General features: G+C 38.6%; 1 protein-coding gene across 1 annotated transcript in view; it reads right to left on the bottom strand.

Annotated features, from left to right (window-relative positions):
- Nucleotides 1–27014, bottom strand: part of MTMR7 (myotubularin related protein 7) — a gene marked incomplete at both ends in the record, with an annotated part of 49143 nt that overhangs the window by 15895 nt on the left and 6234 nt on the right. Inside the window, 5 exons of the mRNA XM_082315234.1 lie at nucleotides 3217–3351; nucleotides 7274–7402; nucleotides 9001–9158; nucleotides 12982–13144; nucleotides 14208–14330. Of these exons, the coding sequence (XP_082171360.1) occupies nucleotides 3217–3351; nucleotides 7274–7402; nucleotides 9001–9158; nucleotides 12982–13144; nucleotides 14208–14330 (708 nt within the window). The remainder of the gene's footprint in view (nucleotides 1–3216; nucleotides 3352–7273; nucleotides 7403–9000; nucleotides 9159–12981; nucleotides 13145–14207; nucleotides 14331–27014) is intronic.

Here is a 27014-nt window from a genome sequence, read left to right as displayed (position 1 = left end):
TTTCTGGATTACCATTAGGAATTGAAACATTGCATGAATTTCATGATACAACAGAAGGAACCATACTCTAAGATAGGAACCTAGGCAAAAAACCAGCATTTTTCATTTACTCCAGTCTTGTGTAAAACTTCTTTTAACTTGCAGTATGCAATTCAGGAAAAAGTGCAGGCAAACAAAAAAATTCTTGTCTATCAACCAGCAGTCTGCTGATGTTTTGACTATCAATGAACAATAAAAAAAAGATACAGCCTGTGAACAGCATGTCCTTTAAGGACAAAGTCCTCAGTGTGACCTGCTAGAAAGATATAAATTATCTGCTGAATCCTAATCTTTCTCTTTTGAAGTAGACATCAGTGTTCTAATATAAACGAAATGAAGCAGTCTCTCTCTGCAATAGCATATAGCTTCAGGAAGAAAGATCCGCACGCATGAGTCTAAGCCACCGCAAACGCCTGAAACCCTAAATGAAAAACGTCTAGCCCCTAACTGACCTAATCCTCAGTACAATAAATGTTATTAACTGTCTCTGCCACAGATCAATTTTATCACAGAAATCCTTCATTAAGAGAGTATGAAATAGCCCTCTTTAAAAGCAAATAAATATAAGGTTAAATTTACAAGGCTTTCTGACACTCATTTATTTTAAATATTGTCAGTTGCCAAACTTTGCAGCTGCCACAATATTTACTAACAAGTTTTCCACATCACCTACCAAAATTCCATCTGTTGCTCTTAAAGTACTTGTTGCAAAGCTCTCTAAATTGTGCCTGTCCTCACTTAATCTCAGTGAATATGAGGAAACAACCGCTAAAGGAAATGGACTTCACTTGTCAGATTTCCTGGCATCTTCTTTAATATGGAGAATAACCGAGTCCTGTCTTGTTATAAAGAGTTATAGAACTAATTTGTTTTACTCATAAGCAGTAAGTTTGTATTAGCTTCTTCTGTAAACACATAGGCAAAGGAGAAAATTAAGAAAGATGGTAGCCGAAGTAAAGCTCTGCATATGGTCATCCTGGTATATTTAAATGAAGTGGAAACAAAGCTTTCTTCTGCAGCCAGAGCTTTTGTTTGGAAGATTATCAAGCACAATGAGGGACAGCATATGAAGAGCTCTTGGGAATGCTGAATTCACTGGTCCATCAATGTTCATCATCTTTTCAAGGAACCAGTTCTGATGAGACTAGAGGCAGATCGGTTCTTAGCTTCCTAGAGCAATGGGAAACCTTACACCAGACTCGATAACTTACCTTTACATTTGCTAAAGATTCCCTGAGGAATGCCAGGAACAGCTTGCACTGATGTCTATCACTTTCTACATGCTCTAGATTTACACATGCATTAGAAGTTGCAAAATGAACTGTAACAGCTGTATTTGACACCTGGGATCACAGGGGCTTTAGAAAATCAGTTCATTCTTGCAGCACGGAAAGAGATAAGTAGGAATCTGTGCATACAAATTTCTTTACATCAAAACTTCTTTTTTTCCAGAGAAGTTCAATGAAAACAAACAGTTTTCATCTGCTGACTTGCTCCTGAAGAAGCCAGCGTTGCCAGGACAATATGCTATTGTTCATGACTGAGAGAGACAATTTCACTCTCTCCATTTAAAGTACAGGCTTTTTTCACTGCACACAGGAGGTGTTTCACCAAAGTCATTTACCAAAAAAGTTTACAGGAGGGGACCTTCCTGTTATTACCTTGCAAAACATCATTAATAGCCAAGTCAGTAAGTGTTTAGTAATAAATCCCATCAATGAGGGACCTCCTTAATTAGGGAAGAGTACCAATATCATCAGCCAGGAAACGCTAGGCTATAAATATTATCACATACAGAAAACGGTTAAACAAGCATTATTTAGGCAGCCAAGTCTGTACTTCCTATCCAAAGCCTGCTCTGAACACAGTTGTACCAATCCTTTCCTAGTGCTCAGCATGATTCATTTTCTTCAGGACCACGAGTAAGGTGGTACCATCCTCATCTTCCCAGTAAAAAAAAAGAGGGAATTGAATGCCAAAGTAGTCTCCAAACTGCGAAGTGCCCAAGGCCCTGATTTTCTGGCTACTGCCTCCCATTACAGCTGTGAGCGCTCAGCATTTTCCCACCAGCCCCCAGGTCTTCAGTCAATTGTCAACCAGATAAGTTCCTTGTTTCTGCTTCAGGTCTGCCAGGTTTGCCCTTCCTTGCTCCATTCCTCATGTTTCTCAGCTTTAGCCACCTTGCCCTTTCAGGCTCTGTCTCCTGATCTCAGGATGCTGAAACAGCTTCTTTGTTCCTTTTCCTCAAGCCTTTGCTCTCATTTTTCTTTTTCCGCCACTATAGGTCATCCTATATCTACTAGGGATTTTGTGGAGATTTGCCCATTTCCTTCACATGCTTTGGTAACTTCAGCAGGGAAGCTACTGATAGTGTAAGAAAGAACATACCCCTGCTCCCACCTCCAGGCACTGAAGCCTATCTAGTCCTCATCACCTTGAGCTGTTTGCTAGCTGTTTGCTAGCTAGGCCAAATTTGGACACAAGTTATGTTAGCTTACATCCTCTTCTAGATCATTACTGAGTTTCTGTGTTTCTGCACAGTGTAATTCTTCTAAAGCTTTTATCTTGGCCAAAGATTTTAGTCAATTACAGAGATATGGTGTCTGAGATCACTATTTACCATATTTCAGATTCTCTCTCAAAAATGCCGAAGTGCTGGAAGTATTCAAAGAAGGTCTCCTCAATTCTTGTAACCTGAGTAAATGGTCTTTCCTTAGCCTCATGCACAAGTTATAGAAGTTTTCCCACTTGCAAGAGAAATCTTGCATGGAAAATTTTAGTATAAGCAGGCAGAAGTTTGCAACATTACAAACAACTGTAAATACAGTTTTATAATGGGAATTATTTTTCACTAGGCTTATCAGTAATATAGTTACTGATAGCTCTTCTGTGTGTGGAAACAGTTACTATTCCAAGTTATTTATTTTTCTGTACCTTAACATTTTGTTAATAATAAAAAAAGAGAAAAGCTCAGTGTAAAGAAAAAAGTTCTCTAAGAGATAAAAATGTGGGCAATGTTCCTAGTTGAGATTCCCCTGATAAATCCTGATTTACCTGTGGAGTTACACAGGTGCGACTAAGATCAGAAGTACGGCCAATCATTTGGGCTGTGCATCTTCCCTAATGTATTCAGCCCAGATTCAGTCTTGCTATGTGCAAGAAATTTAATGTACTTACTTTGGGCCGAGTATCAACAACGTATATGAAATCACTTCCTGGATTTGCTTTTCTAATGGCCTGGAGCATCTGTTCGTCCTCAAGGCATCGAGCACTAAAGCCAGATAAAGGCTGACTGCTTCTACATATGGAGGCCTGCAGAAAAACAAACAAACAAAAGAAATCAACATAGTTATTAAGCAGAAATTAGTTAGTGTCCAGAAGCATTTACAAAACCAGCTCATTAGATGTTTGCATAGGTGTACACTTACGTGGGAACGGCAGAATTGCAAAATGAATTACATGTTAATAAACAAATTTATTTTAAAAAGGCAAGGAAATATTCAAACAATACAACCCTATTGGCCCAGGTCTAGTCTTGAATTCAAGTTTTAGAGCTACTATAAATATAGCATTTCCCTAAAGCGGAATAACTCCTGAAAGGTAGTCTCTAAAGGATGTGATGAGTACAACATTGCAATGACAAGAACACCAATATAACATAAAGAATGGGTGCTCTTGCACTGTCACTCACACTTACCAGTTATGATACTGATGGCACCCAACTTGCACCAATACACGCTTTACTAAACAGCCTGAGACACCATGAGTCCAGGAAACAAAAATGCATAATATCCAGCTAGATCACTGACGGTGTATTTTTAGCATTGCCTCTGGACAAAGACCTTTCTGCATGGGAAGTGGGTCAGGCAGCCTGACTCCTAGAGTGTATTTATTAAGCAGTGCTATTGAAGAAGGCAAGAGAGTTTCTCCACAGACCCATCAGGATCAGATGAAACCGGGAAAGAAGGAACAGAATGTGAAATGGGTGAGCAGGGATGTTTTTATTTCTGCTAGGCAGAGGGCAGCTAGATTTGTAGAGGGCAAGGGGCTAATACATGCACTTTCTAAGTACTGAATATAAGCACAAAGACAATCTCCCTGCTGAAGGTCGTGACCCATGCAGACTGCCCTACAGATTATTTGCTACTGTGAGAAGGGACATGCTCATTTTCAGCCAAGTCTTAGAACTATCAGTAGTTAGTCAGTAAAATGTGGATCTTTAATACAGAAATCCTGAATTGTGTGAGAGCCTGCTCATACATTATTAATAGTTTTGCAAACAGATTATTAGTTATCTAGAGTCTTGCCTGCTGATCAGCATGCATTCCAGTGATTTAATATATGCTTACACCTCCTTTGCATGAAGCAAAAGGTACATATGAATATGTCCACAACCTGGCATTTTAACAGAAGAAAGACATTTCATTCTCATTCATAGTGTACCATACACAAGGCAGATATGACCTTCAAGACTAAGGTTACAGTTAGGGTTGTGGATGAAGGTTAGGATTCAGGAAAGTATGGGCTGGAGCCCATTGCATTATATCATCCCGGAGGCCCAAAGTTCTAAGGTAGGCACTAGCACCGGTATGAGAGAATGGCTTGTCTGTCAAGTTAGACTTGGGGTAAAGATCATGTTTAGCCCCAGCTTGAGAAACAGCTGCACTGCCAGTACTGCAAAACTAGGAAGATAAGCTGACCTAGTACCATTAGATATCATAAGCGGGAATCATTACCCACGATACCCATGAAGAGATCACTTCCTTCTGACCCAGGATGAGCGCATACGTCTATAAAATTTCTTAGGCAATGTTTAAGAGCAGGGCAAGAGGTGAGGTCATGTTCTGCTATTTCACAGGCTCAACAGGTAGTTCCAGAGTTTGATCTTATCATATTCACACAGATCCTGTAAGATTCAGAGTAAGGTGTCACATCATTATTGAATTTGTCAGTACCAAAGAGCTATGGGAAAGTTCTGGGTACGAAAGACTGAATGAGTGGCACTTATCTCCCCTGCATGCAGCAGACCTCTTCCCAACCTGCTGTCACCATAGCTGTTCCATGTCTACCGTCACAAATCTTACCCCACTCCTGCCCATTACTCTATTAGCTGGTAACTCATGCCAACCTCCAAGCCCACAAGGAGGTAGTTCCTCCAACATTCCCAACCCTTTTCCTAGCCCTTTGAACTGGGAAGGATCCAGTAGTAAACACAATACTTCAGATCCTGGTGGTCTGAACCTTAACCTGAACTCCAACCACAACAGGGAGAACATTCAGGCTGAAACCATGAAACTCATCCAAACTGGATCACTATATATTGGAATCTAGCTGATCCCTGAGACCTTTTCTTTCACTGAGATTTGGAAATGTCCAAGTGTTTTGAATCCTAGATATCTATATTTGGACTTAGTTGATTATGCAAAGTGATTAATTTTGAAAATTTTGGCTCTAACAAAATATTAAAGATAATATGCAATTTATGCAGAGACTGTATTTACTATTTAAATCTTCCTATCCTGTTTTGTTGTCAAATTCATAGATGTTTATGGAAGCAGAATTCTGATGAAACAAGGCATAAAGAAGGAGTCAAAATAATGTCTCATTCCTTCCTTCTGAAGCTTAAATCTATGATAGGTGCCACTGTAAAGATAAGATTTCCATGGAGAGTGTAGCTTATGATTCCTGCTTGTGACATCCTACAGAAATATCTCCCCTCCTGTGTAGCAAACTCTACAGACACCCTGTAATCCCACACGAGCTCTGTCTCTCGGGGAGTCCTGGCCATCTCCCAGCACTAGGGAAGACCTCTCGATGCAGTTGGCAGTCTGGGACTGAAATAGAAGGAGATACTAGACACACAGATGCTTTGTGAGTACAAAGGGGACACCATCCTCCTAACTGGTAATGACAGCTGAGCTAAGCCAGTCCCTGGAAGGCTGGGATGCAAGTGTAAAAACACTCAGTCCACAGGATCCTTCAGCCCAAGGGTCTCCTTTACCTCAGCTGCCAGAAACAGAAACGCAAATAGTCTAGGTACAGGTATTTTTCCCAAATGGTTACAGATAAGTGAGGCAGTTCCTCACTCAGCCCTTAGAACATCTATCAAGGAGAGGAGAAGGTGTCACTCCTTGCTCTTATGGACAAGAGTCTCTTCAACAAAGCCACGACACACTGCTCAGCCAAAATTTGGTAGCTCTTTCATCCATCCCTTTTGGGTCTATTCACAGATCTTTTCTTCAGAGGCTACTCCCGATTCTGTAATTGTTGCAAGTATAGTTTTTCCTCCTCCTTGACTTGCTCTGAGACTGTGGCCACCAGATCCTAAATTGCTCTGTTCTCCTCCCAATCACCTGCTAAGCTGCCTGCTACTGGCCTTCACTCTTCTGCCACCCATGTTTCAGGACCTCTTGTACTACTCCACTTCCTTGTGATACCGGGATAGCATTTTTTTGTGTTAGCTGGATGATGAAGCTGGGTTTAAATGACTACATTGAATGCCTATTAATGAACTAAGCATAATTCCCTTGTGTGCCCATATGTACAAACCACACTAACCAGACTACACTAACCATCTTTTAATTTTTTTTAAATAAACACTGATTTCTTCTTGTGAAAGCTTATGTTATGGTTTAACTTGGCAGGCAGCTAAACACCACAAAGGTGTTTGCTCACTTCCCCCTGCCCCGCAGTGGGGTGAGGGAGAGGATCGAGGAAAAAAAGAAGTAAAATCTGTGGGTTGAGAAAAAGAAATTTTAATAGAACAGAAAAGGAAAGGAAAATAATAATAATAATAATAATAATAATAATAATAATGTTAAAAGAATATACAAAACAAGTGATGCAAAATGCAATTGCTTACCACCCACCGACCGATGCCCAGCCAGTTCCTGAGCAGCGATCGCTACCCTCCAGCCAACTCCCCCCAGTTTATATACTGAGCATGACACTATATGGTATGGAACTTTGGCCAGTTTGGGTCAGCTGTCCTGGCTGTGCCCTCTCCCAGCTTCTCACTGGCAGGGCATGAAAAGTCCTTGACTAGTGCAAGCGCTACTTAGCCACAAGTGAAACATCAGTATGTTATCAACATTATTCTCATACTAAATCCAAAACACAGCTACTAGGAAGAAAATTAACTCTATCCCAGCCAAAACCAGGACAGCTTACTAGAAGAATTATGAAAGCAAGGCCAAAATAAGCAAACACTTCAAAGCTACAAACTCACACTTACATTGTTATCCTTGCAGTAGTAGGAAAGAGCTGGGAAACGCCTTCGGCTCCGAAATTTAGAGCTCCCCACTATGATGTGTGCAGTGGCAGACTTTGGTACGTACACTTCTGTAGGATAGGAGTCACAGACCTGTGAAAGGAAACTCTGCTTATGTGGTCTACAAAATACAACAAACATTAGCCATCTCCACAGCAAAAACAAAATACCAAGGAACTTTAATCTCAGAGAATATTCCATAATTATTGTATACACATCACTGACATTTCTCAAAACAGTCTTTTGAATCTGGAAAGTATTAATTCTAACTTACAGATGGCAAAACTGAAGCAGAAGAGTTGAAGGGCTGTATTTCCAAATGTTAATTCATGCCTCATTGAGAACAGACAGGTATAACATACATTCATACCAGAAAAGAGTCATCATTATGCACAACAAGGTTGTATTTACAACTGCAGATTCCTCTGTAGCAGAATTTGGAAGTAAGGATGGGAGTGGGTGAAGTTCTCAAACACCGCTCTGTTATCATGGGAGGGGACTGTAGAGCCAAATTTTCCAGCAAATCAGATAACAAAAATAATAATGACAAAATAGGGACCTGGAGAAAATAAATTAATCCATATGAAATGAGGATACCAAAAGGCAAGCAGCTCTGACAATGCCTACCACTTCTGAAATGAACCCAATGAGCCTGCAAAAAAGCCCAGAAGGTCTCAGAAGTTCCCTCTGGAGACAAGTGGGACCACAAACGGGGTCTTGGTCTACCTTCCTTTTCCTGATACCTTCCTGATCCTGATTCCTGTGGCATTCTGGCTGGGGTCAGAAGAATATCCAGTATCTCCCTAGGACTTTCTGAGATGACTAAAGGAATTAGGATGGCCAGGAAGAAATTAGGTTCTGAGAGAGTTAGAGATATTAACGAAAAAGAAAGAAAAGGAAGGGCTTGTGGTTACAGATGCTGCTGTGGTGAATTGGGTTTTATTCATGATGCCATTTTTCTTACACTTTATCTTAAAAGAGGTCAAACATTTTTTCCGCTTGTTTTAACAAAGAGAAAACAAACCCTGACAGCACATTCAGTCTTCTCTGAGAACTTCACAGGCCTTCCTTAACATGGATATGCTCCTCCAGCAAGAGAGCCAATGGAGTGCATGGGCAAACTTCCTTCAAAAATACTTTCGCTATTATTTCTCACAATTAATTAAAATTCTAGGGACTTCAATCGTATGGGACTGAATTAGGCAGGATAGCAGGCAGCTAGGAAGAGATATGACCTGTCAGATGACTGCAAAAAACACTAATAGTCAATCACTTCAAAAAGATTGTGAGGATGGCCAGTGAGGAAAAAATATTTCAAATTTCACTATTTCAAGCTTTTTTTTTTTCTTGAAATGACTGTGTAGTAATTTTATATAACCCTACATGTCAGGAAAATGCTCATTCAGACAGATAACATTAGGTATGATTTAAACTTCTCCCAAGGCAGCCAAGTACTAATGTTTAAAACTTACTGTGTACAAGTTTTCTGTGCTTAATTTGCACACATATTAAACAAAGACACATCCTTTCTATGTGCCTTTTTACGTGAAAGAATGGAAGAACTGCACCTTACTACACGTGTGCACAGCACTGGGCACAAAGCGATCCTGCATCTAAGCACTTCGGTAGTCCACAGTCAGACTGCTGATTCACTTTACACCCTCTGTAACAGAAAAATCCCAACAACTCACTCCATAGTCTCTGTTTACATCGCTAATCTGCCAATAGTTGTTTGGAATACCCATCCGATTATATTCTTCGTTGAGGTCCACGAGCTTCCAGCCTTGTTCTCGTTCTTCTTTATCTAACTTTGGATTGAATGAGAAACAATAGAGCTCTTCATATTTCACTGAAAAAAAAATAAGCAAACACACACAGTAAAACACTTCAGATTTCTCATCCTGAAATTGCACTTCAAAGACAAAATTTGTTATTGTCCTTTATGTAGTTTCTCTTTTAAAATAGTATGCTTTGCTAGACAAAAGCATATATCCTGGCTTATAACCATTTTCAATTATACTTTGAAAGTACTGTGCTGTTTTGTTACTTGTATATGTTGCAATATATGTGCCTTATTAGTAACGCTACTTAAAATGTGCTGCTCTGCTAGACCTCTTCTCTACTGAATTCTAAAATCCTCTCCCAGCACAAAGAGAAAATGTCAGTGATAATATGCTTTAATCCAAAGAAAACTGAAGTCACTGCAAGAATAAGCACTTGTTCTGCAAAAGAATTTGCTGGCCAGAGGTAGCTTAGAAGTCCCTTTATTAACGTAACATCTGTCCTGTGGCAAAGACAAAAGCTCTGAACAATGGACTATGCAGCACAACCTTCCAAAAATGAACTAACTCAGAAGTCTTTGTCTCTAAATAGGGAAGTTTCCAGTAGATTCAAAAAAATTTTAGCTTTGTGGACTGCAAAATTCTGTCCTTGAATTATTAGCAAAGGCATTAATGATACAGATGATGTAATAGCATAAAAATAGTATATGTTACATCAATCATTTCATCATGACCATGAACTCATTTAAATATCTATGCCATCTGTCACCCTCGGTCAAGGACTATATAATGAACTTTGCTGCTGCTGGAGTTTTCAATATCTTTTTAGGAGTATATCTGTATTTATGCTAATGAGTGTCTTAATCCTGGTGACCAATGGCAGCCAGACATCGTTGCCATTAAATGCCAGCTGCCACTGATATGAATAACTATTCACCATATAGCTCATTGATACTTAAGATATTGTTATGTCACAAGGGCATGTTTCATCCTGTTGCTCTAAGTAAGTTCCTTAAAACTTTCTGACCAACAGAAAGCTTTAATTTTAGAACTGAAGTAAAGTAAATCATAAGTTGAGTCCTCTCTGATTTCATAGTTCCCCATGGATACAGGTACTTCACAACATCATTTTGACAAGATCAGTAAATTAAAATACTACACTTTCTTTTCTAATAATCTATACCTAATAAGCAGAGTCTTAAAACACTACAGTAAAGAACTTATAGAAATAAAAATAACAACAAAAACAACTACAATACTAATAATAATAATGCCTCCACCTTTTTCAATAGAAAGTATTTACTTTTATTTTGATTATGTCTTTTAAAGGTGTCATTTAAGTTATAATTAACTTTTTAAAATTTCAATTAAATCAATTGTGTATGCACACACACATACAAGTATGAACATAAGGAAAGAAAACTTCATCTTAACTCTATCAGGAAAGTACTGAAAGTCAAAAAAGTCATGAGTAAAGAGAAAGAAAAGAATTATTTGCACGTTGTCTGACAGTTCAAACTCTTTCTGCACGCTCTGATTTCAAACTTCTGTCATGGCACAGATTAGGAAGACAGTCTGGTTCATTTCTCATCTGCTAACATAAAGTTTTAGCATAATCCATAAATCTAATCTGAGCTCATTTTAATAAAGAGCTTTTGGTAGCAATCTGAGCTCTTGTTTTTACTGCTTTGTTGTCAGAAGCATCTGGATTTTCTTTCCAACTGCCCCTGCTGTTCACAGGCACATGGAAAGCCTTTAAAAATCCACCTATTAAAATATATCCAGATTATTTATGACAGAAGTCTAACTCAACATTACAAGTTTTATTACACGATGGTATCTATAGGTGGTAACAAAAATGTTGAAGTATTAATAGTCAGTGCCTTAAAGCTCAATTATCAGCTCTTCTCCAGCACTACTAGGACCTTCCCTAATCTTTCACAGTTATTTTGCCATAAGCAAATCTGCAATCCTGCTATTACACATGTAATAACTGTTATGGTCAGCTTGTTTCACAAAATGGGTTAATTAAGCAAAAAGACCAAATTCAGCTGACAGCTTGACCTTATTAAAATGCTATTAACAGCTGGCAAGAATAAAATCAAACACGAATTTGCTCCTTTAGTGTAACTAGGACATCAGATAACATGGAATATATTAAACCAGTACCCAAGATGGCCTTCACTCAGGTTCAGCTATGGTGGAATGAATGGCAGAGAATGAAAAATAGAGCCTGAATGAGTCAAATTTTCTCCTCATGGAGTAAAGGGTACCTTATAACGTTGAGTATTACCTTAAGAAAGTACAGCTTTGTGCCCAAACAAAAAGACACAGCAGGGCACTGCCAGGGTACATTTGGCTCAACTTGCAATTGGAGCCTTCTAATTTTAAGTAAGAAAGATTTTATCCTGCCTCACATTAAGACTGGATATTTTGTTGGAGAAGGAGAACTACTGTGCAGCTGAACTATGCAAGAGCTAATTCTATGGTGCTATTATTGCATCTTCTTCATTTGAACCTTCTTGTCCATTGCAGTCTGTCGCTGAACTTGCATTCAGGGTCCGTAGCTATTCTTCCCTTCATCACTCTGTATGACCGTATCGAGTGTCCTGTTCTGGTGCATAGCAGTACACACACCTCCTCCTGGCTCCAAGGAAAGAGCATTACAGAATCGCATTCCTTTCAGCATGCATGAACACATACTTGCAGCTGCAGCCCATGGAATTTATCCAGATTTACATCAGTAGAACTACTGTCTGAATTTGTCTCATCGTTTTTAAATTTCTCTGATTACTTTCATCTTGCATCACCTAGCCTATCAAGTTACATCTGCTGCAGTTGCATATTACTACTACTACTACTATCCTAATTATAGAAGGTACTTTATAAAGTTCACTAGCTGTACTGGCTGACTGTGCAATTTTTTCCCCTTCTACACAGTAGATCATAGAGTAGAATCATAGAATCATTTAGGTTGGAAAAGATCCTTAAGATCATCGAGTCCAACTGTAAACCTAACACTGCCAAGTCCACAATAAGATAAAATTGGTGTTCTCCTAGCAAGATAAAAATTAAAGCCAATATTGTCAGTTTTGTACAGACTGCAGTAAATATTTTCTTTGCATACTGTCAAAATAATAGTAAAGGACAGAGGCTGGTGTTGTATTTCTACAGTTATCATTTCAAACAAACAATCCAGAAGCTTTGTCAGTTTCTTAGGAGAGCAGCTATAATACAGAGGATCAGATGTTAGACTTTGCTGCAACACTTAGATCTTCATTGAAAAGAGGAAAGGTTTCAAAAGGAATTCGATCTGAATTCAGAAATTCAAGAAGGGCACATTCAAAACCTAAGTAATAATAAGGACAGAAAGTCCAGTGGAATAAATCATCTACTTGCTGCAAAAGCTTTCACTGATTTTAAGAAATTTATGCACAGCACAGAAAGGGAAAATTCAGACCTTGACATGACCGCTAATTATATCGTAAGTTTTTTCTCACGGCAAGAATGTGAAAATTCCCTGGATTTAGAGACATGACACTGTCTTACTAAATTCACACTTACGCAAGGCATCCAGTAAACAACAGTTACACACAAAATAGCATTATAATGTATTTTATGGCCCATGATAGCCCAGAGTATCATTTTTAACAAAAGTTCATGACATACTTTATGGAATGACCTACTTGTTATAATGTGCTTTCTTCATTGCTCCATAAGTGATTATTTTAATATGCTTGTCTGCTCAGAGATCTTTTCTCTCCTAACACATCTCTAATGAAGCCTTTTTTCTTAAACTGCAAAGTGCAAAGATGGACAGCTACACTTCTTCCATTATATTCTCCCTCTTCAGGATAAGGATTGACTTTTGTGCCAGTTTCCTTCTCATACCTGGTCGTGCCAGACGTATCAGAGATATGTAAACGTCATGGCAGTCTCGTTCCTGAGGGATGACCAGCTGGATGACTTGGAAGTTCTTACAGCGGATCAGCAACGGGCAACCAGTGGCAGTGGTGGCCTGCTTCTCAATAGAGGAAATTTGGCTGTGAAGAACCTGCGAGGGAATTAAAAACAGTTATGCCAAGTGATTCAAATCTTTAGGAAGAAAAATAATTATTTATAATGACGTGCCAGGGCAGGCACAGTAGCTTCCACTATTGTTTCAGAAAACCCTCCCACTCCTTCTCTTGTAGTTTTGTTCCTATCTCCAGCTTCAGGCTCAAGCAGCACCTGATACATCACCTACAGACAAAGGAGCGCTTCTGGAGTGTTTCAGCTGCTCAAACATTAGCCTGGTCATGCTATCCAAAGCTTTTTGTTTGTTTGCTTTAGTGTAAGCTAACAGTTGTCAGAAAACAAGCACTTTTCATCTATGTGTACAGTGAAAAAAATGAACCAGCATCAGTTAGATAAGGCTAAAATGCTGGGCCTCCTCATTGGCAGAAGGGTAGCCCTGATATAATTTTAAATACTGCATCAGATGAGATGAAACATTTCAGTAAGAATCAGGAGGGGAACAGTGGGACCAAAAGAGGACAGAGTTAATAATTAGTACAAAACTGGACAAAGGATTCATAGTTAAGCTACATAAAAGACTCTTAAATGGTATGACACCAGAGCTATATCTGTACTTCTATATATACATGCAACATATTGGTCCATCAAAATAGATAACTCAAAATACTACATTATACAACAAACAAACAAACAAACAAACAAACAAAACAAAAAAACAAAATCACCGATGCAGCACAAGCAGTTAGGGAGAGAGGCAAGAGCTGACTGAGTCAAGGTAGTAATTCACATTCAAAGTATTTCTCCTCAGTTCTTCCTGGACAATAGGAGCAACACTGTAGTTTACGGCAGCTGTTCCTCGGTCAATCACATCTGATATTTGTACAGTGAAGGTCCTTCTACTCCTCTTACTGTGTTGCACTATCCAGAATCCATTGAAAATTTTCAAAAATTACCAGGCTGGAATTTCACATGCTCTGAAGTTATAAAAGCATCCATATGAACTAATTTACTATGTTTAAACTGTTTTGCAAGTTATTTTCAAATTACCATCAATAAAGTGCCATGCACTTACAGCTAACTGAAAAAACAAAAATTTATACCCAGGTTTCTTTACGAGTTTCAGAAACATTCTCCACAAATATGACATGGGTAGCTGTTAAATACAAGGTTCCCAGTGCAGCTTTTCTTGAAGATAAACGATCAAGTAACCGAACATTTTCCACCTATACAAAGAAATGACAGAGGAAAAAAAGGAAATAATTAGGCTATGACATAGTCTGCCATAGTGAGATCTCAACATCCACGTTTTGCCCATTACAAAGTTCTTTTTAGTACCATATGAAATGACTATCAGAAGAGTATAACCATATGAGAAAATATGGTTACATTATGTGATCTATTTCCAGATCCACCTCAATGTTAATTTTTCCCCCTCTTGTGGCACCTCTGTATCAAAAAAATCTGTTAGCAAAGGCTTCCAAAGACAATTTCTCACTTGAGCACCTTACCAAAACCCTGTGATAGCAAGGCAGGGCCTGGCCTTCAGCTAAACTCTAGCTCCATGTTGTCCATTCAAGCCATTCCAGAATTATCAGTGATACATAGGAAGCTAAATTAAAAAAATAATAATAAGCAGGAGGTGGTAGACTGTCTTTCTTCAGCAGGCCTCACTCAGGCTCCCAGGCAAGTCTCTGTTGACAGTTCAAAAAAATGTTTCAGCATTTGTCCCTATGCTCCTATTAAGGCTGACAGAAGCAGTCACACCAGAAATTTTTGCCTTCAGTCACTTTTCAATGGGAATCTAGGACTTAACACACACTGCCCTGCCTCATTGGACACAAAATGGGTGTTCTCTCTTTGTTACACTCCTGACAATAGGCAAGTCCATAACATGTTATTAACTCTCAGATAACCAGCTTGTGGTTTGTACACCATTAACATTTTGTGTATGGCATGTGTTACAGGCATTTATCTGACTTTATATGGCATTTCTGACTGAGAAACTAGAACAATAAAAAAAATTAACAAGGTGGATATTAAATGGGATAAAAACTCCCTAAAACAGTTAAGAATTTGCTACCGTGGTTTTGGTGGGTTTCCTACTACAACAATTTTAAAACTAAAATTAGTTGGTTTTCCTAAAAGAAGTACCTAGTTCAAACAAGTTAAACCAAGGAATGCTGATGGTCAATATCATACAGCTTGTAGTCTCTTCTGGTTTTATATTGTTGGAATTGTACCAGAACACATGCTTTTCATACAAGCAGCAGCACAGATCTATGCAGCGTGCCCACTGCTGCAAAAAAATCTTCAACACACTGGCTAATCTTCTCTACATCCTCTCTTCAACTCTTCACTCAAGACTTACAGTTTCTTTTATACACCTAGTTATTTTCAGAACTTGAGGCTGATAACTGTTGAAGACATACACCCCCATTAAAATCAAAAGGGACAAGTCTTGTGTTTGAAGTACAGAAGCTGACTTAAATGTTGTTCCAAGAAAATGGAAGAGGAGAAAAAAAAAAAAAAGAACGAACAAAGTTAAAGAAGACCTTATCACTTTTGCATTGAAATGAATGTAATTTTGCACCAATTTCCTGAAAGTCAGAACTGGGTGCAATAAATACAAAGAAAAAAGAGTAAGAGGATCAGCAAAATCAATGTGATTTTTAATAATGCAGAGATTCCAGATTAGATTGACAGAAACTTCCCAAAATGCTCTCAGAGATGGGAAGTAGCCATGTATTCTCAAAATCTTGCAGAAATAATTCCACTGAAATCACACCAGAAACAGAATGATGTCAGCACCTAAGAATTACATGTTTACAATGTGTATTCCAAATGTCTTGCACTATTAAAAACAGGAATAAAGAAATCTTTAAAACCAAAATTTTACTACCAGTTTGGTAGCAAAATGCTTAAAATCAAGCAATTAGTAAAACCAAGTCTTCTCCCTCAAGGCCAGTTATAATCTGCTTCAAATAAAAATAAAATGGTTAGAAAGCATGCCTAAAGTCTTTTCCCAGGACCATCTACTTCAGAGGTCATGTATTGGGGTGAGGCGGAATGGCAGAAACACAGCATTAACCCAGTAAGCAAACAGTAGTAAGCAAAAGAGGTGATATAAAAGAGCAGGGATGATACAAAATGAAGGTGTAGGCAGTCCTCAACTCTAAAAAGAACCCACAAATAACAACCAAAAAAATGAGGTTTGTCTGGACAAAAAAGGTACCTACACTGCAGTCCAGCCAATGAGGACTCTGCTGTACAGGCTCTGGTCGTTCACAAGGCAGCCATCACTCCCAGATACCACCCTACACACTGAGGTAGTTTAGGCCATGAAACACAAGCAAAGCAGACATCCACTTGCTTGCTTTGAAACTGCCACCAATGGCAGATACACCATGCATTCGGTGAACAGGGAATGTCGTTCCTCATTTACTTTCTCTGTGCCACACATGCTGTTACAGATCCTTCCCTCCATCCTCTCATTCGCAGGCTGAAGAGCCCAGCTTTATGTAGTTGTGACCTTTATAGAAGCTACTCTAGACAAGCTCTTCCTCACTTCTGACTATCCTACAAGAGGTCTATTTCTCAAGAAGAGGCCAAAAGTGGAAACAGAATTCAAGATCTGAGTGTACGACAGGTTTGCATAGCGGAATGGTGATGTTTGCTGGTTTGTTCTCTATTCAATTTTTAAATTTTTCAAACATGGCTTGCTTTTTTGTCCTCTGCTGAATACAGGAGGGGTTTTATTTTATTTTTAGAAATAGCAATTGTAACCCCAAGTCATGTCTGCATGCATAAGTTAAGACCTTCCCATGTGTATTATTTTACATTTATCAATGACTAATTTTGTCTGTCAGTATCATGAGCCATTGCTGCAAACCCCTACAGCACTCTTTCCTTTCACCTGCCCTGAATAATTTAAGTACTATCAGTGAACTTTGCCACTTCTGGGATCTCCTCCCATCTCTGTATCTTTCAAAACATTTGTAAGTTGAACATCATGGGCTCTGACATTCATTGCATCTCTAGTTATGAATTCCTTCCATTGCAAAAATGGACAATATATTCTTACTATTGGCTTCTTCTTTTTTAACTAGTTATTACTGAGAGGCCTGTATCTCTTATCCTATGATACTTCAGTTTCTTCAAGAGCCTTTGAAGGTCATGCTCAAATGAGTTTTGGAAGACCAACTACCTTCTATCGAATGAATCTCCCTCGTTCATATGTTCAGTTACTTTTTCAAAGAAATTCTAAAGATTCTGGGTTCCTCTATGAAAGCTATGCCGATTCTTCCCCTTTTTATCATACTTATCCATAAATCTAATGATTCAGAACGGGGCCTAGGGAGTATTGCAGCTCCTACTAATTTTCTCAGATTAGGTGTCATATTTACCACCTTCATTTTTTTTCAGACTGGAAACTTTTAAGCATTACACCACTGTTACTGGCTTGACAGTTTTGTACTCTAGTTCTTTTAACTTGCATGGATACTGTCTGGTTCTGGTAATTTTTTACTGCTCATTGTTGCCAGTTTCTTCTGAAATCTCTTCTAATAATGCTTTTATTGGTGACAAATCTTCTGATATGTTCTTGACAAAGAAATATGCCAGAATGGGTATGCCCCTAAATACCTCCCCTTTGATCGTTTACTAGTCCTGTAGATTTTCTGTCAGGATTTTACCTACTTAAAGACAGCTTGGAAATTACTTTACTGCTAGTTTTTGCCAAGTTGTTCTTCAAAATCTCTTTTGGCCTGCCTTATTTTGTTTATATATTTAACTTGTTTACACTTTACTTTCCTAATTTTGGCCCAACTTCAATTTGAAGAAAGCCCTTTTACTTCTAGTAAAAGAAGTCCTTTTAATAAGAGACATCCTCTTACTCCTTCACCCTGCTGCTCAGCTATGCAAACCTGTTTTGGGTCTTTTAGAGCCTTTTTCTGGAAGTCGGCTTGCAGTGAGCTCCCATATTTAAACAATCTTCACGACTCCTATAAACATTTTAATTTTTGGCTCTCTTTTTAAACAGTTTTCACATTTTTATGTAGATTCCTCTTTGAAGTTAAACATTGTCATTGGAGATTTTTTCCCCCTTTTTCTTTTGCTATTCCAAGAATACTGCATCTAAGTACGTTAGTTGCTGTCACGCAGAGGTTTTAGCCGTATTTTGAACCAGGTTTTTCTGTCACTGCTTAAGACCAGGTCCTAGACTTATTCACAATTACTTAGAGTTACTTTATTTTTTCAAGATAAACAAATAGCCTCTGTATAAGCAATCATTTACAAAACATAAAATTTTACTCCGAATCCCCCCCCAAGCCCATTTACACAATCTCAATTTGGTAAATGTTGTCTCCCATTGTTACCGCATTTCCCACCTTCATGCCTGTTTGACCTTGCCTAGGTTGTCACAAGCAATGCCACCATTTAGGTAGGTCCTAGTACCGTGGCAGTCCTGTGGTGCTACAGTTCTACTTTTCCTATTTAGTCTTGTAATTTCAATCTGTAGGGACTCTTTGCTTTTGTGACATAGTTAATATCTGTAACATTTGACTCTAAGCTTTCTTCAAGACAAAAAAATCTGCTCTTTGACAGGCGTGACTTTACCTGTGTTTTCCATGTAATTTGTCACTGATACTAGCCTGTCACGTTGATTATTTTTTTTCCACTAAGTTTTTAACATACCTATTACATCAGCATTCTCATTTATAACCAGTAACTCTGGTTTTGACATTTTTTTCCAGACTTCTAATATTTGTACAGAAACACAGATATATTTAGACCAATTGTCTGTTTCTTTGCCCTGGTTAATTGGAGCTCTTGGCAATTTCTATTTATTTAAGAATATTGAATTTTTCATACTGACAGAATTTTTTGTGACACAGCACAGCATCCAAAATGTCATATGTTTTCTGCATTCTAACAAGAGCTTCTCAGTATTTCAGTACTTCAGTGTGGACAAGTACAACTCAGAGTGAGCTCTCCTACCAGGCTCAACAAGGAAAAAGTACTGTTTGTGAGACGATGCAGCAGACTGAATTTTTAGCCAGCCCTTATTTCTGCTGACCTCGAAGAGTACAGTAAGAGTCAGTTAAAATTAGTGAGAACCTCAAAATTTGGTTCAATAAAAATTAGCATGATTCATTAGTATGAGAAAAATAAAGCAGATTTACCAATGACTTGCCTCATAAACCACCTTATCATATCTAACATCACTTCCAAAGGGAAAGGGAACAGCTTAAGTCTAAAGTCTACCTGGATTCAAATCCACAGTTCTGATTTATAGTGGGTAAGTGGCATGAAGTGACTTCAGGAGCAGTAAGGGTCTCTAAGCTCTCAGGAGCTTGTTCTAAAACTCTCTGCATAACTCCCTGCATAGATTTACATGGTTTTCATCTGAGCTCCATCTGTGTTTCTTCTGCCTAGTTTCCAGTCACTCAAACTTTCTGAAAAAAGCAGGATATTTCATCGGGGGGCGAGGCGGGGGGCAGGGGAAGATGGATAAAATAAAGCTAGCCTCAATCTTAGATTTTATTCTGGTGATCAAAGGATTCAAAGAAGGAGCCTTCTTTCTTCTACACCCTCCCAATCAGAAAAAGAAAGCCAAATCAGTGTCTTTAAATGGTCTGGAGGGAACAGGAATATGTACATTTCCACAAGAGAGGAACACACGTTGCAATAGTGCTTTGAAAGAAGCTGAGTTTTTCTATCTAAAAAACAACAGCATGCCGAGAAATCAGCATTAATAGTAAAAAAAATTAAATTCAATATCAGAAAAAGACATTGTAGTAATTTGTCTCCTACTTTTTCTCCAAAAAGTGCTCCATTTTTTTCATCAAAATTACTGAAGACTTTATTAGAGAACCTAAGAAATCATGTATGCACTGACACACATCAGGAAAAAGCATACATACCATGCACATGTGCTTTGCCTAAAATGAACAGCTGGTGGGAGAGATCAGATCAGAAAATACCAGGTAAAGAATAAAAAAGAGCAAAACCAGCCTGTAAAGCTGCGAGCTGGAAGAGCTCAAGGAGCAAAAAAAGAAAGCATTAGGAAAGCCAGTATGGAGAGTGACATCTAAGTAAAAACTTCAATAATTTATTTGACGCTGTTGCCCCCGTCATTTATTTTTGCCTGATGACTGTGGTTGTCTAGGCTTAAAGAAAAGACTGCCAAGAGATTTATTTCAATGATTACAACCCCTTACATGGGGATAAATAAAGTTGGCCAGAAACTCTATTTTCAATGCAACACAGATGACAGAAAAAAGGAGGCAAAAATAGAAGTTAAAGGGAACACAGATTAAGAACAGATGGAAGGCACTTTTTACTCAGAGAATGAACATGACAAATGACTTACGAATAAGGTTGCCAGGAGGTCATTCAAGAAAAAGATGTCATATTAGGGAAAAGCATGGGTCAAAGCTTTATTCAGGCACAACTCCCACCAGTTTCAATGGGACGCCCACCTAAGAAAGAATGGCAAAGATATGACCCTGAAAAGTGTTCAGAAAAGTCGGTGTGCCAAAATGTTATTCCTAAAAATATCCATGTACCCTAATTTGTTTCCATTTTTACTATAGATTACTTCTTGAATAAGCTCTGACTGCATAGTCTATTTTTAAATGCTTCTTGAATATGCTACCTTCATTCTCACTTCTTTAAGGTGTATCGGTATCTCCAAACAAGTGGCAGCATCATAAAAAAATGCAGAAGTTACTGTTACTTTTTCATGCTGTTTATAACTGCACATGGGAAAGCTCCTTCAGATGCAGGATCAGTTTTGACTGTGAACTCAGACTTGAGCAGGGAAAGGAGAGAGAAGCAAAGCTGTACAGCAGATTGGTCAGACTGGAAAAAACTATGCCCCAGAGCAAAACCTCAGTCCCACGCCTCTCCACATCGCTTTACTTCCTGATAGTGCTCATGTACAGCAGGGAGATGCTCTCTGACAGAAAATGGTTTCTACTGCAGGATTTTCAAATAAAACCAAGTCTTGAATCGGGAAAAACCATCTCAGAGAGTTTTATTCTCACTACACAGGTTTTCAGTCTGTGTGTTTGCTTCCCATCTATTAGCTAAACCTGAAGTAGAAGACACTTTAACTGCCAGTTCTGCAATGGTAATTGCCAAGCTGCCCATTACAATTATCACTGTGCATCTGGAAGGAGAACACAAGCAGAAAAACCTATCTGGTAGTCAAGAACAAAATAGCTCTGCTCTCATGTATCACCAAGTGCTCCCAGAACCATTACTAATTCCTCTAATTCCTTACCACAAAAAAAAGAAGAAAGGCCAGAAAACCCTCCCAGCTAGGTCAAAGCTGCTAATTAAAGGTAAGTAAGGAATGTTCTAGCCCAGGCCACATCCTTAGGAGCTTCTCTGTTATTCAGCCAGTTAAAATTCATTGCCCTACAAAAAAAGCCCATCGAAGCAATTTCCAGATAAAAGCTGATCAAGTACCTTGACATTTGACTGTACAAAGGAGTTCCAGTGATTCTTCAAGGGTAAAGAAAGACTACTTTCACTACTGTCTATGCTGCTGAAAAGGTTGACCCAAAGCCAAGGAACGACCCGGTTAGGTTAGTGGCACACATGTAGCCCTAGAAAGGCTCCTTCTTGTCTATCCAGGTCTTCGTCTTCCCTTGGGCTCTTAGGCCGCCCAGAGATTTCAGCTGCCTTCCCTACTTCACCTTGTGATGTTACACATGCAACTAAAAGCAAGAAGAAACCGAATCCTGGGAATTAGTGACAGGACTCTGACCGGCTTCAGCACTGCAGGCACACAAAAGCTAAGGAAAGAGCTTGTGCAAGCCAAAAGCCTGAGCCTAATGAGAAAAAAGGAGCACAGCTGGTATAGTTTGAGGCCAAGTGGAATATCTGAGCTTTCTTCACCCTTGTTGACCCCAGCTATCCATGTGTTTAGCATAATTCCTGAGAGTGAAAAAATACAACATGCATAAGACCAAATGCTATTACAATTTTTTTCACGCAAAGATACTATAGTGTTGTATTCATTAAACAAAATATACAATAAGTGATCTTTTTGCATAATCTTGGAACAAGAATAAAGGAAAACCAAATTGCCAATTGATGCTGCCATTTAATGTGGTTTCTATTCTATTTCATAAGAATCATGAAAACTGTAGTTGATCCATGTAAATTTTTATATTTCCATCTCTGAAACGATTTCCCAAGTGCAGAAAAATAATGCACAATCAATCTGCAACATGGAGTCAGATGGCTGCATATGTCCAAAGAATCAACCAAAGCCAAAAATACCAAAATTATTAAATTTAAGTAAAGACACCTTAAGCTCTGCATTGTAAAATCAAGGCAAACATGACAGGATGGGGGAAGATATTCAAGAAAAACCTAAGCAAGTTTAATTTACTAAAGGACTGAAGTGAAACTGGAATACTGGAAAAGAGCTGAAAAAAATTATAAGGAATTACTTGTAATGTTAGTAAGACAGTGAACAATTTACCTAACAATTTTGATTAAAAAAACCCTATTGTCTGCCAAGATCTACAAAAAGTGGAAGGTCAATACCATATTATCACATATAGCTGAGTAGCAGCTGTATAATGGATGCAGTGAACAGTAACTTATTACAAGTGTATATAGCATTGCAATACGGTGTCAACATTGCAACACAAACATCTTCCATAATGTGTTTCCTCTTTCAGTCCATACTGGATCTCATTTATCTAGAAAAGGAGAAGAGAGCAACTGCGGAAATTCCTAAGTTTTCTCTGTGTTCCATTAAAAACCATATCAAACAGATTTAATTCAGGGAAAAAAGTGCTTCCTCAAGTCAGTAAATCTTACTACATTTGCCAAAATTGTTTAGATATTGTTCTGAAAAAATATACAGAAAATTATTTTATTGCTCACAGCAGTAAGCTGGAGTAGGGAGAAAGAATTCTGCATGCAGCCAAGGGACACTGAAAAGAAATGTACTTCTAAATTCCTCCATTTGATATAGGCTGCTCCATTGCATGTTCAAAATTATGCCCTGTTCAGCAGTACCAGCCCATTTGAGCTGTGCAGGCCACAAAAGATTTGCATTAAAGATGGATTTGTAGGACTCCCTTTTTTCATGGTAGGGATCTGGCTCTCTCAGCAGAGTACACCTGCACACCAGGAAATGTCACTGTGTATTTTCTGTTGCAAATAGATCATTCCGTTAGCTTACAGACACTGATAGATCAAATACCACCCAGTCGAGCCCATTAATAGCAAGCTTAGAGATTCCAGCCCTGACCACTCCAAAGCCAAACTTCCCAAATCCTCTGCTGCAACCTCAGTCTCCTACTATGCACAAACAGAAATCAGAGTACCCTGCAGCTATGCTGTCTTAATGATTTTCAGTACCATTTTTTACATGCAATAAGTTTGAGAGTTACTGGTTTAGACATGGATACGAAGACAGCAAATTGAAGTATGTTGCTATCCATGTTTTTAGAGCTTGTTTTACGACTTTATCCAGCTGCCTCTTTATTGAGGGTCACATTATTGCAAATATGAAAGTCTGGCATAGAAAATCCAAAGGAGCTCTGCCAAGTCTAGGATTAAGAAAATATTTATATTATTATGGTCTTCACAGAGCAATCTAAATCCAAAAGGGATAGACACAAAACTAGAAATCTAAAGACAAACTACATTTCCAATTAATACAATGAGTCAGTATACAGATCTCACAAGGGAGAAAGTGCCTTCCCACTCATACAATGTGGGAAAAAAGGTATTTAGAGAAAGACTTGATTTAAAAAAAAAAAAAGAAACCACTACAACAAAAACAGAAACAAAGTGCATATTGGAAACAGGCATATGTATGAAAATCAAGTTTCAAAAGTGAAAAAGCATTCAGAATAGAAGGGCCCTAATGCTAAGGGGAATGTAAAATGAAGAAAAACAAGTGAAAATAGAACCAACACCATAAAAGACAAAATGCTAGATCCTGAGTCTTTTCAAGCCAGAGGAATTCTTGCATTGCCTTAAATGACCTTTGGATTAGGACCACTGGCTCCATCAGTGTTCATGCTTCAGGACATAAATTTGAAAGCATCTTCCCAGATGGATCATGCTTTCCCTCACTTCCCTTTACATTGCCTGTTAGTTAGTATTCTGAATCAGATGGTTTGGTTACAAAATTAGAAATACCACTAGTCTGATCTAGTAAAACAGCTCCTGTGCTCACTTGGTAAGTCATTCACCTCACAAAGGTCAATATGCTCCTGGGCTCACTGTAGATTAGATATAACCAGTAAACACCGAATTAGCTATTATATAAATGGTCAACTATCCTACAGACTCTTACTACTACACAGGCACAGAGTTTTGAGATGTTGAATATATGATATGTTTTAACAGCTTTACCTGTTTTACATGACACTTCCAATGGGATGACGAAAGATTAAGAACAGAGAGATGGATGAAGAGGACCAAAACTGATTTTCTGTTTCTTCACCATACATTCAAGAGAATGTATATTAATGTACCAGTATGAGAAATATGACTCACATTACAGAAGTGAGAAAACAGATCTAAGAATAGTGAACAGATGAAGTTGATTATTATAGCAGAAAATGAATAAGGTATTAATGCCATCTAAGTTTCAGTATCTTATTTAGGTAACTAAGTTAGGAGCTTATTGTGCTGGTTTTGGCTGGGATAGAGTCAATTTTCTTGATAGTAGCTAGTATGGGGCTATGTTTTGGATTTGTACTGGAAACAGTGTGGATAATACAGAAATGTTTTAGTTATTGCTGAGCAGTGCTTACACAGAGTCAAGGCCTTTTCTGCTCCTCATACCACCCCACCAGCGAGCAGGCTGGGGGTGCACAAGAAGCTGGGAGGGGACACAGCTGGGACAGCTGAATCCAACCAACCAAAGGGATATTCCATACCATATGACATCACACTCAGCGTATAAAGCTGGGGGAAGAAGAAGGAAGGGGGGACGTTCAGAGTGATGGCATTTGTCTTCCCAAGTAACCATTATGCGTGACGGAGCCCTGCTTTCCTGGAGATGGCTGAACACCTGCCTGCCGATGGGAAGTAGCGAGTGAATTCCTTGGTTTGTTTTGCTTGTGTGTGTGGCTTTTGCTTTACCTAATAAACTGTCTTTATCTCAACCCACGAGTTTTCTCACTTTTACTCTTCCGATTCTCTCCCCCATCCTACCACAGGGGGAGTGAGCAAGCGGCTGTGTGGGGCTTAGTTGATGGCTGGAGTTAAACCACGACACTTATGCACATGAAGAATAAATGGCAAAGGGAGACTGTGAATCTAGTCTAATGAGATTCTGGAAATTCCTTTGACTCTGTCCATGGAGCCTCTGTTCTTAAATTATATACCTAAAGCTGAATAGTAAAAGTCTTATCCATAAGTAGTGATGCCCAAAAGGAAAAAAAAAAAAAAAAACAGGAAAAAAAAAACAATGCAAATTTCACCCAAATAAACAGAAAAGTAACATTTCAGCTGAAACTGCACTCCAAAGTTTTAGTTCTAGTCTTCCGTGACAAACAAGTTACTTGAAAAACCACAGTGTCGTACAATCGTTTAGATAATATTTCATTATGTTGCCAATATAAAAATCGCAACCCACTTTAACAAAATATTATTTTTATGGATCTGTAGCAGATTTACCTGTGCCACCTACTCCAAGCTCAAAGAAAAGGGAGAAAAGTGTGATAATTTTGTGATATTTTGAAATTCCAGCAACAGGTTGTAGAGTTGTACTGCCTCACCAGAATAACACTGTTGGGCCAAACACGTCTGTAATACAAAAAAATTTTGCATAGCTAACAAAATTAGGGAAAGGAAATGGCACAGAAGATTTCATGACTGTGGTGTGCTCCTGTGCTGAATCTGCCAAGGCCCATTTGGCTCCTTGCCCTAAGCAATACACATCTAGTGCCTGTGTGGCAAACAGAAACAGCCAGTGCCTTGGATCACTCTGGCTTCATTTTTTCTTATCCCTCCAGAATGTCTCTGTTGGTGCAAGATGAGGTTCAACCTGGTATGTTAAATCTAAAATTTGTTTATATTGGAGGCATTTCCAGGGCAATCACAATGAATGAAATATTTCATTTATTCACATTAAAATTCCAACAAAGTAAAAGATAGCTGCAACTAATGGAAAATGAAGTAACTATTGATGAAAACGTCTTTTGTTTCAGTATGAAAAATTATGCCTTCCAAAGTTTTTCACTTTGGACGAAGATTTTTTGACTGTTTAAAAATAGCAACACTTCATTTTGAAAACTTCAATGCAACATTTCACAACTTGAAATTTCATCTGCTCAACCCTACTTGGATAGACTTCCATCCCTTTGACAGCCTTCCCAGAGAGCTGGCACCCTGAAAACCCTGAGCACCCTGAAGCTCAAAAGTGAGACTTCCAACTCCAAGCTCTAGAAAGGGGAGTTTCCGGCAGGGGGGAAATCTTCAGCTCTACCACATGGAGACCAAATTAGTGTCCTAACAGTGAAAAAGCCTGAATTACCTGAGTTTCCAAATTCCTGGTTTCATAGGGTGAACCAAAAAGTTCTCAAATCCACAGCCAAATGCAAGTGTTCCAGAACTTTGAGATGTGCTGGTTTGTGTGGGCTGAGAGAGCTGCAGAACGTTGACTGTGGACCCAGGAACCAAGAGCTAGCTATGGTCAGGTCTCCAGATTGCAGAACTGACCTAGGACTGTGGAGTTCGGAAACCCCAAAGTCTCCAATTTCACCACTGACTTGAAGAAAAGACAGTTCTTAGATCCCCAGTAATCCCCTGGGTAGACAGCCAGGCAAATTTTCATCAGAACCCTGCTGATGCTTTCACAAAACTTCAGTGACAACAATAGCCTTCTGTGACTCATTTTGGTCTGGTAAATAAGAATA

The sequence above is a fragment of the Platalea leucorodia genome, assembly GCF_965183815.1.
Source record: "Platalea leucorodia genome assembly, chromosome: 6".
Classification (NCBI taxonomy): domain Eukaryota; kingdom Metazoa; phylum Chordata; class Aves; order Pelecaniformes; family Threskiornithidae; genus Platalea; species Platalea leucorodia.
The sequence above is the reverse complement of the archived record's forward strand: the minus strand, read 5'-3'. Positions and strand labels throughout refer to the sequence as shown.